General features: G+C 42.8%; 2 protein-coding genes and 1 long non-coding RNA gene across 5 annotated transcripts; 1 reads left to right on the forward strand and 2 right to left on the reverse strand.

Moving 5' to 3' along the window:
- Window positions 1-511: 511 nt before the first annotated feature.
- LOC133929326 (uncharacterized) lies at window positions 512-4,307 on the forward strand. Its single transcript, XR_009911591.1, has 2 exons — window positions 512-884; window positions 3,076-4,307. It is a non-coding gene; the product is annotated as an uncharacterized LOC133929326 (long non-coding RNA).
- Window positions 3,104-7,353, reverse strand: LOC133929325 (uncharacterized). Of its 3 annotated transcripts, XM_062376039.1 has the most exons (12): window positions 7,019-7,350; window positions 6,673-6,883; window positions 6,242-6,324; window positions 6,045-6,145; window positions 5,802-5,897; window positions 5,638-5,691; window positions 5,041-5,189; window positions 4,838-4,955; window positions 3,821-3,908; window positions 3,680-3,736; window positions 3,520-3,610; window positions 3,104-3,436 (listed from the first exon to the last, which is right to left on the reverse strand). In XM_062376039.1, exons 1-11 carry the CDS (start codon window positions 7,125-7,127, stop codon window positions 3,528-3,530), a joined length of 1,149 nt encoding a protein of 382 aa, XP_062232023.1. In that variant the 5' UTR covers window positions 7,128-7,350; the 3' UTR covers window positions 3,104-3,436; window positions 3,520-3,527. The 3 variants fall into 3 exon arrangements, with proteins under 3 accessions (XP_062232023.1, XP_062232024.1, XP_062232022.1); XM_062376040.1 differs by lacking the exon at window positions 3,680-3,736 and having other exon boundaries at window positions 7,019-7,353; XM_062376038.1 differs by having other exon boundaries at window positions 3,520-3,736; window positions 7,019-7,346.
- An 8,014-nt stretch (window positions 7,354-15,367) lies between these two features.
- Window positions 15,368-16,491, reverse strand: LOC133929892 (uncharacterized). Its single transcript, XM_062376648.1, has 3 exons — window positions 16,334-16,491; window positions 16,188-16,243; window positions 15,368-15,799 (listed from the first exon to the last, which is right to left on the reverse strand). The coding sequence occupies exons 1-3, from the start codon at window positions 16,401-16,403 to the stop codon at window positions 15,698-15,700; spliced, it is 228 nt and encodes a 75-aa protein (XP_062232632.1). The 5' UTR covers window positions 16,404-16,491; the 3' UTR covers window positions 15,368-15,697.
- Between the last annotated feature and the right edge of the window lie 4,848 nt (window positions 16,492-21,339).

A 21,339-nucleotide genomic window follows, 5' to 3' on the forward strand; every position in this document is an offset into this window, starting at 1 on the left:
CGTGGGCCCGTGTTGTTTAGCGAGAATTCCAGGCCCAGCCCATTCACGGAAAGGCCCACAACGGACAGTTGAGCGCCGATATTTTTATTTTTTAAATGAAAAATTGTAAATATATGTGTTCGTGAAAAATTACTAATATGGAGGTTTAAAAATAAAAATATATTACATTTCAATGCTTTTAAAATTCAAAATACTATCAAAATATTCATGAAAAATTCTAAAAAATTATGTGATGTAGATGCTATCTAAAAAATTTCAGACAAAAATATGATCAGTATAATAAAAAAAGATAAATTTCAGGATTCCTGAATTTCTTTTGTTTCTCATTGCATAAATAATTGTTTAAGTTAAGAAATTTTGGAGAGCTAGATGATAGCATTATCTACGCCATAGATGTTTTTCAAAAAAAATCATGACTATTTGGATAGTGTTTTGAATTTTGAGAATTTTGAAATACAATATTTTTTATTTTTAAATCTGTTGTCTGATGATAGGAGTCTAGATCTGTAATTTTTTAAAATAACTGAGTCTATTTGCATTTTTTATTTAAAAAATAAAAAAAATCGTTGAACGCCTTCGTGCGAAAGAAAGCGCACACGGCATATTCAGCGTTTCTCGTGGGAATATCCTCTCGCGCGCGGGAATATTTTGCCGGGAAGAGCGAATCTACCGTCTCTGCTCCGCTTTCTCGCTCGTCTTGCACCGCACGGCCACCCTTCCTGTCCTCGTCTCTTCTTCACCTTTCCACTCGCTCGATGCACATAGGCACACCTCTCTCTCCCCGGCTTCCTCTCTGTATCGTATGTCTCGTTCGAAGCCGTGGGTCGTCACCGACGAGTCCGTCGCCGGCGGAGCAACCGTGAACCGCCCGTCATGATTACCAGGTTAGCCCCCGTGCTGTCCCTCGCCTGAAGCATCGATTATGTTTTACTGTTTGTCTGCGATGGTTTTCTGTAAAGAGTGGTCACTGGTCAGCTTTGTTTCGTGCTTGTGTCCTCTGCAATCTTATCTTCGTGTAGATAGGTCCCGGCCGTAGCACACCCAGATACAACAGCAGCTACGTACGCGTGACGATAGCTCGGAACTGGCATGTCATTCTTTGTCCGCTTGTTCATGTCGCCTGACGCCTAACACGTCATCAGCCAGTTAGCGGTTGCGGCCATTCAGAAATCAGATACAGTACAGAGTCACCTTGAAAAAAATGGAAGCAGAGCAGCAGATCGACCTGTATGAGCGCACGACCACCATGAGCGCAGGCGAGGCGAGCGCCTGCCGTGCACCGTGGAAGGCTGGAAGTGGATCTCGCCCAACCACGCGGGGCCACCGGCCAAGCAGTAAGGTCGTGCGCCAGGAGCCCAGGACGATGCATACTAGTACGCGTCTTTCCGAATGTTCGCCTCTCGTGAGAATTGAGGACCCACTTGCGCTCCATCGCGACCTTCGCCGCCGAAGGTGGCATCCATAAGACGCAAAAGGAGGTCTTATGATTGGTGGCTACCGAAGTACTCGTCTAACCTTAAAATATTTAACCGTTTTTTATGGGTCACTTTCTCTATCACCGTTTATATTCTCTCGAATCATTTCAGTTATCGGCATTCAAACTTATTTGTAGTCGCCAGATCTCATGGGCCGAATGGTGTTGTTGTGGTTTTTTTTCTCTTTGTTAGCTCTGGTAGTCAATTTTTTTTGCTATTGTTGCTGTTACGGTGCTTTAGACATAGCTCTTTACCTAGGTTTTTAATCCGCTCTGTTGCGTATTTTTTGTTCAATTTTCTTTAATTAATCCAGCAGTTCAACCCATTAAAATTTCTTTTTATTAATATAAGAAGTAACTCACCTACTATTTCAGTTTAAAAAAGTTAACCAGGTGAGTCACCGCGTCTCCGTGGAGACATCGATGAGACGAGAGGGAGATGCAGCGCGGTTTCCGATGAGACACGTCCAAGAAGAAACGATCGACGAGGACGCGGAGGATGCCCGGAACGCCGGGACCGAGAGCGGGGAGGAGGCGTGGCCGCGGGGAGCGGCGGAGACGTACGGTGGCCGGCCGTAACATCGTAACAGAGCCGTTCTTCCTAATTCCCATCGCCCTGCCCGAGCTGCGGGCCCTACGTGTCATAGAAGCCCAATATAGCCATGGAACTAGTCCGCAACCTGCACCCTCGCGTGGACCGTCAGATCGAACGTGCGCGGTCTGGATGGAGACGAGTGAGACCGTGGCGCTGCATTTGCATATTGGTCCGGCGATCTGGACCTCGCCACAGTCTTCGAGCCAGGCTTCAAGAAGCTCGCGGCCGCTGGATGGAGAGAGATCCACTGACTAAATGTATGTGTGACGTCATCTTCTAATATACTAGTCATTGGATTTGTTCACGTACGGTGTCAGCCAGGAGCTATGAGAGGCGGCCGACGTGTATAGTGCGAAGCGCGCTAGGTAGGCGAGTGCGCGAGCTAGAAGCGAAATATGAGAGCAAAATATATACAAGCGAAGTAGTAGAGATTGAGTAACATGAGGTGAGTATTTGTACAAAATTTAGATGTAATATACAGGATATCAGACAGGACTGACGTATAGAAATAGACTAATTTTTAGTGGGCATGTGTGTCAGCGGCGGAATTGGCTCCGGGCAGGATACGGGTTCTTCCTGTAAGCCTTTTTTTTTGGTTTAAAGGTAAAGCCTTTAACATTGGATATAAGCTATATTATTTATATCACACCCTATACACCTATATATGCCCTAAACTTATAGCATATATGCATATTTATTAAAAAGATCCATGGTGCTTCAGGCTCCGCAAATGATAAGTACGTCGCGTTTCCATAGTGCCTACTAGACGCTCCGGATTGTCCAGAAGAAATCTATATAAGGAGATACGCCCCGGTCAGACACGAGGCTCGAACACTTGTAGGGAACTATCAACGGTTCCTACCTACCACTGGGCTATCAGCCCGTTCTCGGTTCTACTGGTAAGCCTGTTGCCGTGGGAGCCGTGCAGTGGGCGTTCCGCAGCCGGCAACCCCGTAAAAATCTAGGTGTTCGTGTTACCCGTGGTGATATCCTGTATGTCATGCAGGGAAGGAGATGCTCAGCGACTCCACATGGAAAAGAGGCATCGAAGAAACGATTTTATGATCTCAGTATGATACAGGAGAATGGTGACAGCACCAGCGCGGCATGTGGCCGTGAAATAGAAAAAAGTTACAGACTCTTACAGGTACATACAACAACCGTGCCCTGCGACACTTCTGTCCAGGCGTGCACTATGAATCGTCCATGTTCTCGTGTCGTATTATTCTGCTAAGAGCAAGCGTTTTCTCGGAAAAGTTTCACATTTTTTGGAGATGCTATTCTAAAATCATCTCCGAGGTATTGGGGAGAAGTTGAATTATCATCTCGACTCCCCCACTATTTCGAGAATAATTGACATGTTGTTTCTGCAAATTCAGACAAAAGTTCAGTGAGTGCGAAAGAATTTGTCTAGCAGATACCGCAAGGGAACAGGAAGGATCCTCCTTACCTTATGAGTTATGACTCAATTGCTGCAACCCTTACTGGCTTCATTACTCTTACAATGTTCATCATGTGCTCAAACCCCATCACTATCACCCCTATGAGATAAAGAAAGCTTAGTTGCAGCTTGCCAAGCAAGTTATATACTGCTACGGCGGCATTTGCACCTTCATCTGTTCGCATCGTGACGGTAATAGGTCTTGCAGAAATAAGTGCTCCGGTTTCTGATGAGGATGCAGTGTAAGAGATGTGCTCTAGAACAATAGCCTTAAAGAGAAACTGCAGATATTCAGCCATGGTAAGCTTACCTGATGCATTCTCTGGCTGGGACGACCACTCTTCAGGTTTCATCGCAGATTTGGTGGCCTTTATCAAATCCATAAGCGCATTGTTCACCTGGAATTCATAAAAGGTCACATGAGTTCTACTGTGCTATCGTGTAAACTGTCATAACAAGGGAGGAAAGCGAAAATCAGCAAACTTATGAGATGAAATAAGCCTGAGAACTGTGGAGAAGGTAATCATGTCAATGGCACAGTATGCTGGTTGGTTTGCTCTCCACTTATCTTTCTATGAAGATATCTGCTCTACAATTGTACGTTCTTAAAATGCTTGTAGCATGTACATTATTGCTCAAGCATCCTTCTGCTAACTAGCCATAAGTTGAGTATGTGAAGTTCTACATATTTTGTAGGAGCAATGTAGTTTGCAACTCCATATTGTTGCTTTTGATCCATTATCGAAAAACTCCTAGAAGCCTAAGATTAATGGATCGTTGTTGAATATTGTAGTTGATTGTTTCTTAGTACTAGTTATTTTGCTGAACACGTGATGAGACACATGCCCCAATGCTTGAGGTAGCATAGTTTCAAATCTGAATTTTGATAACCTATTGGATCCTGCGGTTCTGTTTTTCTCTACTAAAACTAGTAATGGAAAAAAATTCTCTTCAAAAGTGGCATATTCTGTTGCATGTTTTAGGTGATGAATGATGCTTTCAGATAACTGTAATGTCTGATGTGATCTTAGGTCGGTCAGCAACTTTGGAATTGCTTGCACGAGTTGCAACAGAAGATTCTCATTCGTAATCCTTCTTCCTAGTTTGATAAAAACAAAAGTAGCAGATTTGCTAGCTCATTTTTGCCAGTGAGAATGGTGCTCACACAGAACCACAGCGTTTGATGTTGTCTTACTTGGTCAGCTAGGGATTTTTCCACCAGGATGCAACAGAGTAAGCAACTAAGCAAAGTAATCAGTTATAACAATGTGCCTCTGAATATTACAGTGGCACAAGTTATGCTGTTTTCTCAAAGTTCACGCTTTACCTCGTTTGGTCTTTCATGGCTCACTAGATGTGCTCCATGAAGTTCTACCATTCTAGCAGCAGGGAGAAGCCTCTCTGCAAGACGTCTTGCATGGCACAATTGTGCAATAATGTCATACCTGCATTATACTTGATGTGAGTCACACGAAAACTGATTATTACTATTCTCTGAGGACGAGATTATCCACTGCTAACAAAACTAACCTCCCGTGAATGACTGAAATTAGAAAACCGGCAGAACGTATTGTATCTAGTTCTTTAGTAGTCATTTTGTGAGTCCAGCATGCACTAACTTGCCCTTCAAAACCGCAGTTAGATTGCATCCCTGTCGATGATATGCCCTTGACATATTCCTGAAAGCAACATACAAAACAGATGAACCTTCCATCATTCCATGAACAAGTTCCCAATGTATGTTATCTTCACTGTAGCCAACCGAAAGATTCAGGGATTTATTCCTTGTGAGTGTATACTTATTAATATCCTTGTATTCTATGCCAAATTCACAACAAAAGATGCTCAAGTCGAAAATGGCATAATCCCATGGTAGACAATCCACAGAATTATCATATGACCTCCTTAACAGAATAACGCCAGGCAAGCATTCAGTGTTTATAACCAACACACATCATTCTAGAGACTAAAAACAATGTTTCATGTGAATACATGACATTCTGATCTAGCATATGCACCATCATCAACATAGTTTGTTACAAAGCACGAACTAGCATATGCACCATCATCAACATAGTTTGTTACAGAGCACGAAGGCATCATCTGAAAAGTAATGATATCACTCACCTGATAGAGGATCATTCTCCTTGTGCACGATCCAACACTCTCTTCTAGGTATTCCTGCGTAGGCACATGGAAAATCAATATATGTGAACATTGAAGTGATAAATGGTTGAAAAAACTAATTAACTCAAACAGAGAATGATAATGATGCATTGTCAATTCTTCACCTTCGTATAGTGGGTTTCCAAGTCCACAAGAGCTCTTTGCTCTGGAGTTCTTGCCCTTAAGAAACGGAATGCAAGAGATAGCATCTGCCCATCTACCTACAAAAGCAGAAAAAAAACTCAGCTTAGTTGCACATACAGAAGAAAATCAGAAACGATGTCTCTTGCAGCATGCCCTTTGTATCTCACAACATTAACCTCTTGTCAGCTTCCCAAATATATAGGAGAATATCAGCATTCCAGTACCTTTGGGAAGCACTGAAAGCCACCTCCGGTGACATTAAGCAATGCCAGTGAGCACAACCGGTGAGGCGCCATCGCCGCTAGCTTGCAAGAAATCATCGCGCCTGCTTGCAGAGAGCAGCAGGGTCAATGTCTAACAGTTACAATTGGCAAGGCAAGGGATCGAATTTGAAAGGCACAGCACATGAAGGAGGACTAACCCATGGAGTGGCCAAACACGTGGGCTTTCTTCCACCCCAAATGATCCATCAAGGCCAAGGCGTCCCTGGCCATGATCGCAGTCCTGCCAGAGAAGAGCGAACGCGTTTCAAATGGTCAGTACCGCCGCCGCCCATTTGACTTTTTCCACACATGAGCGTGTGATGGAAGATATTCCCCCTCTTTCTTCCCCGTCACACATTTTCTCGTGAAGGTTGTTGTAGCAGGAAACAAGTGAGATGCGGAGTTATTCTCATCGAAAGCTACATGCAGCTGCTATCGTCCACCAGATCCCCATGCCATCGTTCTGAATCCCAAGGGAAGCACGCAATCCTATCCACCGAACCGAAACGCCCCCAACCGATCGTTGGAACCATTGCAACCGACGGGGATTTGGATCTGCGTGAGGAGGCGATGGGGAGCGGAAACTCACGAGTAATAGGATTTGTGCGGGGGCACGGAGCTGCGGCCGACGCCGCGGTTGTCGAAGCAGCAGACCTCGATGCCGTCGCCGTCGCCGGTCTGCTCCCCCTCCGCCGCGCCGGCCTCCTCGTCCGCCCGCGGGGCCTCGTCGTCGGCGGGCTCCAGTGACCCGGTCAGCCCCTTTATCTGCGGGCCCCACGAGTCGTGCGTCCCCGCCAATCCTTTGATTCACAACCAAACCAAACACCAAACCATTTCTCAGCGAAAAATGAGAGAGAGAGAGAGAGAGAATACTATTTTTCACACGAGAAGAGAAAAGTCTTCTTCTTCTCAGGTTGAGAGAGGGATTCGCGTACCGATGATGAGGAGCACCTTGGTGGCGCCGCGGCCGTAGCGGCGGTAGAAGAGCCGGACGCCCTCCGACTTATCGCCGTTCTGGTACCGGTCCACCTCGCAGTAAGGCATTGCTGCTCGCTCGCCGGCGACTCTTCCTCCTCCTCCTCCGGATTTAGCTAGCTTCTTGCTATCGCCGCGCGCGATTGGCTTGGCTTGGCTTGGCCGTTTGGGGAATGGGTGTGTGTTGGATTCGTCAGAGGCGAAATGACCAGAGAAAAAAAAGAAAGAGGGGGTTGGGAGCGGAGCTTCGGTGGAAGGGGCCGGTTATTTATAGGGAGCCGTCGTCGGAACGGGCGCGGCGCGAGGAAGGTGGAGGGGGATCAGGAACACGTGGACAGATGGGCGGATGGATATGAGCGGGGCGGAGACACGTCAGCGCATCGCCGTCTGCTGAGTCAATCTAGCTGTGCTCGACGATAAATTGTGAGGTTGAGGTCCACAATTTTTGGGGCATTTGCTGCCTGCGGAGACTGGACTGGATAATGAAGCAGCAGCAATTGGAAAGCTATTTTGTGCAGTCATAAGCCCATGACCTTCTTTCTTTCACCCTTTTTAGATTCAAGCGCCAAAAATATCGTGGGCGGCGAAGGATCACATATGGGAGGTGTCTCGGCGGGGCCGTCATGGTGATAGTCCCAGTAGAGACAAATTAGCGTGATAGGGGCGATGAGCGTGGATCCAATAGCAGGGATAGAAGGATATGATCGGGGTGGAGGAGCACATCGTAGAGAGAGCAATAGTACGGGAAAGAGGAATAGAGCTGCGCTGGCTAAAAAAAGAAGAGACAATGATGGATGTTGAATGTTGATCATACGGTGAAAATCGGTTGATTGGGATTAACGTCGTTTTTTTAGAGAGCATCATCTTTTTCTTTTTGCGAGGCCAGGATCATATTTCCGGCAGGGATGCAAATTTTTGCTATCCTGAGACAGAGGGAATCGGTTACATTGGACGGCAAACTCGTGTTATAGCTATTAGTTACAGCATAGTTATACATCATGAGTCTGTATCAAAGCAATTCATTTAGAATAGGTGTTACTAAGAAGTGGACAAAAGAAACTTCTGTAAGAATATAGGATGGAAGTTGAGTTTTTGATTGCCCAATACCGACAGTTCAAATGGACTTCTTCCTATTTGTATTCCTTTTTACAAGTAAAGAGAAAATAATACCGACAGCAAGCCGAGCTTAGCTCGGTTGGTACCGTCTCCTGGTGAGGAGTAGACCCGTCCGAGCTCGAAACCGGATGTGCGCATGTTGGGACGTCGCCCACTTACAATCACATCATAGCCTCTTAGCAGCCATCGATTGTCTTTCGAGACACTTTTAGTCCTCTGTGTTAAGTATGTGGGTCTCGATTAAAAAAAAGAGAGAAAATAACGTTGTAAATTTCTGCACGACATTGGAAGCCAGTCGGTCACACACAAAAGATTGTTCCTAGGCTTAGCTTGTAACATCAGTCACTCCGGCTCGGACGTCGGACCCGGTCCAGCTTCGCGACGCACGCGGCAATAATATTCATGTGAAGCGCGTGCGTGGCCCGGGAGAGCGGGAGGCGCGTCGGACCGGACGGCATGGGCACAGTGCGCGCTGACGAGGCGACCAGATTGGTTGGGCGTCCGCCGCCGCCTGCACCGTCCCTGTCGTCCGCTGCAGCATCACCTGGGACCGGGCGGCCGCTCGGTGCCGACCCGGCACAGGGTGCGGATCGATCAGCTCAGCTCAGCTAAAGCGAACCACCGGCCGGATCCTTTTCGTTCCGTCTCGGCCCCTTTTCGCAAATTGTTTATATGCCTCGTCGTGCTTTGCGCAGAAATAGTTTATCAGCATGTTCATTTGTGTTATGTTTTATATTAAAAATATAGGTGAAAAAATCATATTATATATATAAAGAGAATTAATGGATAGATAAATATTAGATAAAGATAAATACATAGTTAAGATAAACCATATGCCCACATCATTAGTATTTTATATCTCATCTCCGACTTCGTACACTTATGCAGAAAAGGCTATTATTATCGATCCATAACTAACATTATTATCAATTTTTAAATCATGAGTAATATAATTATCATTATCGATTCATAATATGAACTAACAGTGATAACCTCGTTATCACTATCAGTTAACCTCTTAAGTGGGATGCATGGCCGCACATCGGGATCCTCTTCAGTCCATGGGGCCTGTGACAGGAAAGAAGGTGTTATGCGTTGGAAATACTGTTCACAAACATGGACAGTATGTATGGTACTGTAGCACCTCGTGTACCATGGCATCAAGTTAGATATAAGATTAATTGATAAGATCAGATTGGGATCAGATCTATTAGTTACTTTTAAGATAAGATTTATTTATTTAAATTGTTATGGTTGGCTCTTTATATAAAATAGCCATAGTGTAACCTAACCCATTGTGTAGATAACACTATTTATACTATAAAGCGTGAGTTTTTTTTATAATTATTTCTCACTTAACAATTTTCTACCTAAATCAATTTGATGACATTAGATTCGTTGCATAATTTTCATATAAGGAAAAATGCAAAACCCCTCTAAAAATCACTTGAATTTTGACTTTTTCTAAAAAAATTGTTTTGTTGAAAAAAAAACCCCAAAGATTCGGTTTTATTGCAAAAACACCTCAAAAATTCAAAACATTTTAAAAAAATCACAAATTTTTTTTAAAAAAAACTAGAGACAATTTTAAGAGTTCTGTGAATTTGTTTTTCAAAAATAATATCCTTTGCATCATATTTCATGAAGAGTAAAATTGAAAAAAAAACGTGCAGCTCATTTATTAATTCGAGTTAAATGCATAATTAATTATTTACTAATCCAAAAATCATGAAACCAATTTTTTTAGTCTTCTTACATGATCCTCTATCTTCTAAAAATACATGAAATTTTGAAATAGTTATTGTAATGTGCAGGATTGAGTAAATATATTGCAGATAGATTAATTCATAACTAATCCATAACACCTCTAAAATTAGTGAAACCACTTTTATTAGTTTATTTAAACAATAATTTGTGTAGAAAAAATAATAATAGATATGACAAAATTAAAATAACATAAGTTAATAAATGAGCTGCACGTTTTTCTTTTTTTTTCAAATTTTCTCTCTATGAAATATGACAGCGGTGGGGTGGATTAGAGCCCCAGCCGGCTGCCCCTCTCTTGCCGCATCTAGAGAAGAGATGGAGGGCCTACCACTCTCCCATACCTCGTCGTCTCCCACCGCAACTCCTTTGCCACAGATCTGCCATCGGTCTCCACGATCGGCCTCCTAAACGGCGATCAACGCCACACTACTACCGTTGATCAAGAATTCGTCGCAATTTGCTACGCCAAAAGGCGACTGATGGGATGCGGCAAAGTCGGCCCTCCTTCCTCCCGCCGAGGTCATCTCATGTCGAGAGGCAACGCCTCCCTCCCCTTCCCCGCCCACCCTTCACTAGTACTGGACTGGATTAATTTGCTTCATAGTACCCTGCTAATCTAATCTAATTTTGATCAATGGTTCGATTAAGTTCATCTTCTCCAGCACGCAGGAGCAATATACGCGAGGCGCGGGCGGGTGCAACGTTCACTCTCCCCTCTCAGCAACAATTTCGGGGTTCAACTGAACCCCCATGCCCTATGTCAGGTACGCCCCTGCCCAGGCCTTGCAACCGCAGCTAGTGGGTGGATGGTGAGTGGGGCCTGCCGCCATTGGGCAGGAAACTCTAGCGTTTAAGCCGCAATGGCTGATGCAGCCACTGGGCACGGTCAAGGCCGCTGGCGCAGCGAGCCTCTAGGCTGCAGCCTCCTCCTGCGCAAGTGAACTCCACTGGCCTTGTCAGATTTGTCTGTTATAGTTCAATATGCTACTAGTCACGGCTCTGTGGTGTACATATGTCCTCTTCTAAAAAAAAGAGATGAGGTATTTTGATTTGCTTATTTCATATCGTTGCCTCACACTTCATGTTCATTGTTATATGCGTGTATGGTTTGCTCGGTAAAATGCACAGCAGCTCTGACCACTGACTATGCTCTGGTTCCTGTTGATTTCATAGGTCATGACCAATGGTCACGAATGGATGGCAATGGCTTGGGTGAGAACTGTGTGAGCAGATGCAAGCAGGCCACCTCTCCCATATTTGATTTTTTTTTCTTCTGATTTCAGAGGATCGTATGTGTCGCGAACTTACAATTGCATGTGCCATCAAATCGTAGGTGTTGAGTCATATTTTGATCATGTGAAAAGGTAAACTACAGTGACGGCCCTGACCTCTTTTTTTTCTCTTGATTTTAGATGATAGTATGTGTTGCAAACTTATAATTGCACGTGCCGACGTATCATAGGTGTCGATTCATGCTTGAACCATGTGAAAAAGGTAAAATACATCCAGTATTTCAGTTAGCACGAATGTAGGTTTAGTTACTCTATTTTTAGTTTCTTTGTTTGGATAATGCTAACATCACAATCAATCAATAACTTAATTGTGGTTTTCCAGTACAGCTAGCTCACCCATTCTACTTTGAAAGTGTCTTCATCTCCATAGGTAATTTACCATAATCCAAAGCTACATGGGATCAATGATTTACTTCTGAACTAAGAATGCAACCGAAACTGATGTTTAGGCATTTGTCATCCAATAATTAGAAATTAAAATGGACTTTGTTCCTTAAATAGTGTAATACTCGCATTTGTTCTGAGAATTAACTCACAAAACCTGCATTTCTAACTCAACAAATCCATGTTATACTACTATGAAATGAACCCATTTTCCAGTTATGAATAATATTTGTATGTTTGGTTCCTAATAACACTTGCGTGGTGGTCAAAAGCATTCTAGCAAGACAGGTGCAACTTTTTGAAACAGAATACTTTGTTGGGCCAGTGTAGATAAGCCTTAAGTTTTTGACCCTCGATTCTATTGGTCTGATTTGTGAACAGAGAAGTTACTTAGGTGCAAATGCATACCTTTTGTTTCAATTTTTCTTTTCTTTTTTTGCATAGGTTATATAATGTGGTAGATTTTGTTTCAAAATAATTAGCAATGTATGTCAGAATCCATGCAAGTACATAGATGCAGTTGTTTTGCGACAAATAATTGTCCATGCCAAACGTCAATTGATAGATTTGCTGGAACAATGTTAATTTTGCATCTATTGGTTTTCTTGCACTGATTGTGTCTGATTGCATCATTGTTGGCAAGCTTATGAGGTTTGTTGGCAAGCTGCATGGTGTTTCTCTTTTAGTTGGAATTTGCTGCAGCTCAAATAGGGATAGGTGCCTACTGCCAAACTTCATAAAGCAAAAATCACTTTGTTGTTCGTGTTCATGTTATAATTCGGTACAAAACAATTTAATATTTTATTTGTAATCATTTTTATGGTGAAAATTTTGAGAATATCGATATAATATGTTATCTTTAGAGTGATATACTATCGTAATAGTAGAACATGCATTCGAAACATTTTGATACCGTTGCAACACACGGGAATTGTACTGTTTACTTCAAGTTCAGTATTCTGGCTCCTAAATTGAAATATTAGGTGACATTTTACTTCAGTTTACAGTTTGCACTGGATTTGTAAGGAGAGATACCCAACCACCGAATTAGCACTTCTTCCTGCATTTCTATGGCTTTCCATTTTAATATGTCGATATTCCTACAATGTTTTCTAAAGTTAATTTTAGGTCACAAAACTGCAGTTAGAGACAACAAAACTAAGATTAAATGCCTCTCGCTCTTAATTTGAATCCCCCTCTTGTTTCAGCTCATTAGAGAGTAGGCTCTGAGACATAACATGGTTAGTAAATTTTCTCTTCTTCTGTTGAATCATAAGAAATACTCCTCTTATCACTTCGGAGTAGGTGTAAGTCTCTGATATGTCTACAATCTTGAAATCTTAAACATACAAGATAGTGGAAGCACCTTAGCTAATGTTCACCGTGAAGCTGACCTGAAGCAAAGTAGGGGTGTTGGAACTACTAGGATGGCACCAAAGTATCAGTCAGATGCAGCGTACGTCGTTTCTCACTCATTATTGTTGATTGAAATTATTTTCTTGATGTTACCTTTAAAGGTTGTGTTAATGGTTCAGCCAGGTATCGCTTAAAAGCCCAAATTAGAGATGGTTGCAACAACAAAATTTACTCCATGTGAAGATGTGAACAAGTGAAATAAAGATAATAAGAACGTCTCTCAACGTGGGGACTTGAATAGTAGTCGCTCATCATAAGATAGTATTATGTTTAAACCTTCAGTTATGGATATAGTTTGATCGTTCCTCTACTTTTATATAACATTGTTTGTATCAGCACTAACTTTGTCTTTTAAGAAAGCTCTAGATTAGATACATGGTTCGGTAGTTCGTATAAATTTTTATCTCTCGTTGCAACATACGGGTATTATGCTAGTTAGCATGACAAAATGATGAGCTAATTCGCCGGATAAGCAATTGGAGTTGTTAGAGGAGATCCATCCTTTTAATTTAAAAGATTGGCAACTGCAACGCAATCTCAGCAAATCTTGTATTAAACGAAATCCGTTCTTTTTTAATAAAGAGTGAACGGGATTTCTTTCGCAAAGAAAAAGGATTAAACGAGATCGTTCCTTTTAATAAAAAAAAAGAAGTGTCTCGTACATCTGCACAAAGAAATCGGGAAACTGTGATCCACGAGTTCCTGCATCACGGGGTTGTCAAAAACAATAGAGTACTCTTGCAAGATGACAAAGGAGGAGGCTGAAGTGACGGGCTCATGACAAGACCTGAAGTGGCGGGCAATCTCTTCCTAAACTACACGCATTTAGCCGAGCTAACCAGTCTAGCGACGGCCAATGATCTACTTAATACGGCCTTAATCATGGTGGAACGGTGCGGTTTAGGAGGCTGGCTAGGAGCTTAGTCACGGTCTAGATGAGCACAGCTCACCGTGGTGGACAACTACCAGTACTCCAAGGAAGATCGAAGCCGTCTCGTTTGACCATGACCTGCTATTAGGACCGGATGTTGAGTCAGCTCAGCTCGGCTCGGTAACAAAACGAGCAAAAAAAACTTGGCTTGGACGGGAGTAGGAGCGCGCCGTGGGTGAGGAGACCTGCAGTGGGAGCCGTTGAGGCGTGGCTGTGTTAGCATGCGCATTCGTCAGTTGGGGAGCAGCCGCATGAGAGTGCGTTTGCGCCTTGGAGATGGTTGGTAGGGAAGTGGCCATGCATGAGCGTGTCTGCGCGTTGGCAATGTGGTCACGTCCACGCGTGGGCTTCGACCGGCAAGGGAGTGGTCGAGCTAGCGTGGCGGGGGAGCGACCGAGCAGGCATGGTGGTGTCTTGAATAGGTGAGAGTAGCGAATAGAGATGTGATGCTCAGATCCCTAACAATGGGATCGAATCGGCTCGGTTGCGCTTCAGGTAGAGCTATATGTCACTCAATGCCGCATTTCAAGACTTGGACATCTAGAAGTACAACCTCTAGGGCCACGATCACGTGACAGACATGGCTGGCTACATGGTCCTCGCTTGGCTCCCTAGGCAATTAGCGAGCTAGCTCGAGCTATCTCATTAACGAAATGAGCTAAATCTTTAGTTTCACCAAAAATAGGATCGAGCAGAGCTGAGCTAAGCTAAAAAAGATCCGAGCTGCTCGCGAGTTAAAAGCTTTTCGTCCAGCTCTAGCTACGTGATACCTATATCTTGCCGAATAAAAGTCCCCAATTTGGGGCATTGTTTGGCTGGAAGATCAGAGTTAAGTTCACAGAAATTATAAAGAAGTTAAATAATGGTTGCTGCTGGTTGGTTGGAGCTTCTGACCGGGCAGCGCTCCTAGAAAGTTTCAGAGAAAGAGGAGCAAAATGGTAGTAGCACAGCAAGGCAACCGCACAGTTCTGATCCCCTAGCAGCCGGAAAGAAGTCACAAGTCGAACAGTTTTCAGCCTCGAGATTTCAGTTTTTTTTTTCTTTCAGAATATCTACAGAACAGAGCCAAAGATAACCCTAGAGCTTCAGAGGCAAAAACAGTCGTTGCGTGCCTGTAAACGCATATAAACGGGAATGGACAAACTTGCACGGCGATTGCCTTGTGCTGGCACAACGCCCGTTCGGAATTAGAAGGTGGTTAGTGATACGAGACGAGCTACATTTAGCTCGTCTCCTGAAAGATGTGGATCAGACGAATTTCAGAGCTGGTTCTAAGATGTCCTAAAATTGGGGTTTTCTTTCTGAATCTATGGAGTCAGATCTATCTCAGGCTAATGACGTGTGGGCGTAATAATTTCAAGTTGATTTCACGAAAGAGAACTCCAAGAGGACAAAGCCACAGTTGATTTCACTAAATTTCAAGTCTCGATTTTCCAAGCCTGCGTGAGACTGTAGAAGTAGAACCCATTTCATCCAAGATTTCAGAAGGGAACAACAGTTACATATTAGTTAACTTATCTAAATAACTAACTCAACTGAATGGCCTTGGTGGATGCATGTAAGCACCATCTAAAACGGCTTTGCAACTGCAGATTTCACATGGTAAAGACGGTGCATACATAGGATCAAACCATTTTGCATCTAGTGGATTACAGTAAGAAACCGGTCTAGTGGTTGCAGCGTCCTGGGTCACCTGACTTGCCCATGGATAATTTAGGATGGAGGTGATGTGATTAGTGTCCACCCCCTGGCTTCCTGCGTGGATCATGTTTAGAGTTGGATCCACCATAGTCATAATCCTGAAGCTCTGTCAGATACCTCCTGCTGATGTGTCCCTACATAATGTAATTCTTTGTAAAGATTTCTTTCCAGAAAAAAAGGTTAACAGCACTCGTACTAAAACAGCATGACCGCACATGAGCTTTTCTTTGCTCAAGTTCTCCTTATAAAATCAGAGGATCACATCTCACAAAATTACGAAACGGGAATTAGAAAAACTTTCAGGTAACTTTGTTCATACGACTTTCTGTCTGTCAGGGCCAAACACAGCAGTCAACTTTAGTTAAAGCGATTAAAGATACATGCCAAACCCATTAGATCTGATATGATGATTCTTAAAAACAATGTCAACTATATCATTTTACTGAGAGAAAAAAAAAGGAAAAGAAAACCAGCTGCTTTATTTCTGACTGACGATTTCACCCAAGATTAGCATATACAGACCTCTACCCCTTTCGAAGTACTAACTTCATAATTGTCTCCTGTTGTTGCAGTTTGTCCTGCATTAAAAAACAACAGGAATCATGTTCCATTAATCTTTAACGCAAATATACAATCAACACGGTGAAAAATAATATGAAATATCATACCTGAATTTGCGCTATTGAGCAATAGAAGGATCACAAGGATGACGGTGTGGATGAGCTTGGGTTTAGGCATTATGGTTTCACGCGGTGATATGAAACAGTTATATCCTTCTCCTTATGCGGCACCGGACTCTTGGTGTGGAGCTGAAATGTACCGTTGCTGCCCTTATATACAGACGGGGGATCGCACGCACCGCTGGAAATGGACACGCAAATAGTCCGAAACTTTGGCTATGGTGTAGCACCAATTATTTGCTCTACGGGCTAGCGATGAAAGTGAGAGCCAACATGGGCTATCCCGGTAGAAGGTCAACTATTACTACGGTGAGTTCCTGCCTGCAGAATTAAAGCAGGTTCTTCAGAAACCACTGCCTGAGGCAACAAATTATAGATTTTTTCTTGGGAGATATGGAAAGAACAGAATCGTCGCATCTTTGACCATCAGGATCAGCCCCGGGCCAAATTGTTCAAACAATCAAGGACAAAACCGATCTCTGCGCTTTTGCGGGGCACGCCACCTTGGACGCCTCATAGCGCGATAATAGGCCACATCGTGGAGTTGGGGAATTGTTTCTGGATTCACTGACCTTTGTTTTTTATTGTTTCTGACTCTTGTACCTCCATATTTGTAGCGGACTTTCTTCTATTTAATATAATAGACAGTTCTACTCTCAGTTTCATTAAAAATATATATATCTTTTCCTATTTTTCCCGCTAACCTAGGACACAGTAATTCAACATAATCTTGTGATTCTTTCAGAGCACTCGTATATCTATCTGTTCATGGTTGCGTTGTGGAAGCTGTACTAGTTGGCCATACAGTTTTAAAAAGGAACCACTGAAGGTATGTATCTCTGCACCCTGCAGTTGCACGAAGCGCATCGCCACTCGCAGACCACCCTGCTGCAGGGTACATGCATGCTTCGGTGCGGCCTGCTGCAGGGTACATGCATGCTTCGGTGCGGCCGCTGTAGTGCCATTTCCACTTGCAGCACTAGCACCAGCACGTAGCCAGCCGTCGGCCCGTCGCCTGCCGGCTGTACATGTGTGTAGGATATGCAAGGATCATGCATGTACGGCGAGTGCACACATAGTGCTAAAAATCTAAAAATAGATAATAAATATCAATTTATTTATTAAAATAGATAATATATCAATGTATTTGCAAATTAGCATTTATATTCGGTACTTCAAACACTGAAAAATCGATTCCGCAACCCGAGTACTGAAAACACCTGTAGATACCGAATACGACACTGTTTACCATATTCGGTATCTCAGGTGCAAAAAACTCCCTATATTCTGAATACAAGCCGACTGCTCACGTCGCATCGGGTCGGTACTTTTGGTGCGTCCAGTCACGTTGTGTCGCATCGTTTCGCTTTTGTCGCTTTTTTTAACCTACACACTGTTATGTTTCGCTATAAAATACGAGCGGGCAAATTTTATAGCACAATTTAGTTTTATCAGGGCACGAGAGAATAAATAATGAAAAGAACTGGATGATTGAGTGAGTGTAAATTTATTTCAACGTAATTTATCGACGTTTCATTATTCATTTAATGTATTTGTGTAGGTAACTTTTTAGGGAAGTAACATTAGGAGGATACAAAATCTAATTTGTCAAACAATAATAGTTGTGAAGTACCCGGTATAGACGTTACATATGCTGATAAACTTATATGTGATATGGGGTTTTTCGTCGCTGTGCGAATAGACCATAACCATAAAGAGATGACGATAACAAACGTTGGCATGTACGATACGTCTAAAGACTAACTTGTCTTAGAAAATAAAAATAGACCATGTTACAATAGATGCTCTTTACTGAGTGCACCTAAGATATTTGTCCTTTCGTAGGGCATGGAGGCCTCCACTTTAGTGCGACAGGCCCTCTTCCGCTTTCTTTCCCTCTCTGTTTTACATGCCTCAGCCGCGACGCGCTCCTTGGCTGCCTTCCTCATACGCCTCTCCTCCTTACGCTTGAGATATAGTTTCTCCTAATGTTGCTCGTACTCCCAGCATTCGTATGTTTCCCTCCTTCATCGCATGCTCATGTCAACCCACCGCTTCTAGTGCGCATTTTGCTCTATGTCCAGCCATTCCATGAAGTCACAAATAGGTGAAGGAGACTAGACAAATAAAATAAAAGGGTAGATTAGTAAGACAGTGTATGAAATTATATGAAAAATATCACATTAGTGATATACGTCGCTATACCAGTGGGTACTCGTACGGTCCATATAAAAGCTTGTTGTACTGGTAGTTAGCACATATGAAGAAATGTAGACCATAGGTGTAGGAGATATTATGGGACTCGTGAAGCCTATAAGGGTGGCTACAGAAGCACGTCGGCGGTTTGACCTTCTAGGGGATGAAAATCTCCTAATATTTCTTGGGTGTGCTTGGTGGAGATGAGGAAAAGATATTGCAGTTGAGATAGCTGAGGAATGGGTGATTTATCCATGGATGAGGGTGGGGTTATTTATGGTGGCTGGGGGTTTGGTGTATGGACTCAGTGCATGGGCTTAGCTAGGGACTGGAGCATAGGGTTCCTGTGAAAGCTAGAAAAGTTATGACATTGATGCTTGGCAGAGATTTTCTGTAAAAACGGTTGCTTGGTGTGGTCATTTCATTCTGTAAAAGTTCGGCAATGAGTTATTGTTGCCTCTGTATGGAGGTATAGAATCATATGAAAACATTTCCTGTGAAAGCTATTGATTTTGAGTGGATGCAGAAGTAACATTTGTCCCTTTGATCTTAATCCAAAGTCGAATCCTGCTTTAAGCATTCATCTTAAAGCAAGCACAACCCAAGGTTGAACGGTTCATACAATCACACTGTTGATTTTAGAGTTGCAATTAATGTTAGTCCTCGAGGTGCTGGTGATATATTAGCGTGTCTAAAGCTTGAGTTCACATATACATTTTATATATTGGAAAGAATTGTGCTTGGATAGTACGTTAATATAATAAACTTACCATCAATTTATTAGACAAATAGTTCACAAATAGTTTGTAAACAAAATAAATAATCATACCTACTATTTGCATAGTTTATAGTGCATATATGTTGAATACCTAGATCATATCAAGATGATAGAGGAAAGTGACTACGCAAATTAGCAGAAAAATATTAGTTGTACCAGTCAATGCTATCAAGGTAAGATGGTTGTTGTCTCTGATGTGGTAATGAAAAGTTATAAGGATAGCTACCATCAAATCCACCATTATTTTCAGGGTCATCAATTTCCTTCAGAGATGGAGCCCTCGAAGGGAGGGGTTGTTGTGGTATGAAATCGTCGTCATCTTGAGCTATCATGGTAGTAGCACGTCCTATTTTCTTGTCAGTTGTACGTCATCGCAATGTGGTGTATGAACATCCTCTTGTAGTGATCATTGAACCTTCTCTTGTATTGTTACTAGAACGTCGAGGCATTTGGGGCATGAAATCATCATTCTTATCATTCTCGTCATTTTCTGGATAAGTAGTAGAGAGCGCCTCTATACCCTTAGGTTCACTGACCGTCGTCATCTTTTACGTGAACTAGGTATGACACCCCCGCCAAAGAGCATATACATCACCAAGAAGTTTGTGATGTCTTTGTTGATCAACTATGTGTCTTCCAAGAACGCCTAACGTAAAAGAGGAGCATTCAAATCAATAGAAAAAAGATAAGTATGATGAACACATAGGAAATTACAAACCTGAATTTTAGATGCATACTAGTCGAGCAACATCACTATCATTCTTTGCCTCCTAGATAAACCTAGAACAGAAGGATGGTCGGCCAGATCGCACACCCTGAGATACGTTTGACGCTGCTCGTGCAAAAGAGCCCTAAGGTCCTCGGTGGTTATATGTTGGAGCAAAGCGGTTAATGCAGAACAGAGTCCCTGGATTCGTCATGATAATCTTCTGCAGTAGCCTCAGAGCATAATTGTAAGACTTCTTGAAGCTTCCAAACAACATCTTTAACGTATTCTGCTTGGCTCGTCACACGGTGTGATAATTGATCAGTATATCGTCTTAGTCTGCACCTCCTCTATAATAAATTTTAGCGATAAACAAATGATCGTGCCAACAAGAGTGATGAGGAGTTGGGCTATGAACCTCGCATCAATGGCATGGCTCATATTTCTAATAGCCTCTTTATTGTATATATGTGAGGTGTGTCTATTGATCACAAAATGGTTTTCCTATTTTGGCATATGTGCTCGTAAGAAGTAAGGACAATTTGGATACTTGATATATCTGACCTCATACTTCGTAGGGTTAGACCGGATGTACTTATGGCCCCTTCTTATTACAACATAGTTGCTAATAAAGTGGATGACCTCCCTCTGTTACGAAACTGTTGTCCCATCTGATGTCGCTATTCTGATATCCCTAGTTAGATAAGACGTTATACTAAACGACGGCACAATCGAGGAGCCCAGCATCATAAAAGTACAAGATCACAGACACCAGGTCATCGTTGTCAGCAGCTTCTTCATCCCTGCTACTATCGCTTCATCATCTATGCATCCTGCATCTACCTCAGAAGGGTCCGCTCTAGTTCCCTCTCTACCGAAATTGCCCTCCCCGACATACCCTCCATCCTCTTCATACATTACCTGCTGGCTTGATCCTTCCACAATAGTTACTGAATCACTTTTCACCAGTCGTGACACTATGTTTACGTACACCCTCATATCAAAGTTCCCCTCCAATACCTTGCGTGAGTACAAAGTCCATACATTGTTCCTTCTCATCTCGAACAACGTATAGACAACGACCGAGCTGTTTGGAATAAGCCGTGGCCGCATATCCTCTAGTACAATAGTATAAAATTGATGGTTCACATGCAAAAGTCTCATAACACGTGATTCAGGTTATTCAGGTCATTAGGTACATCAATCAAACTCTCTATGTGCTAGCAGTTCTGAATTGTTACGAGCCTCTCGTGCAAAATTACGAGACGTTCTCCGTAATAAATATGGAAAGTTATATTGTATCTGCTAAACAAA

This window comes from Phragmites australis, chromosome 9 (assembly GCF_958298935.1).
Source record: "Phragmites australis chromosome 9, lpPhrAust1.1, whole genome shotgun sequence".
NCBI lineage: Eukaryota > Viridiplantae > Streptophyta > Magnoliopsida > Poales > Poaceae > Phragmites > Phragmites australis.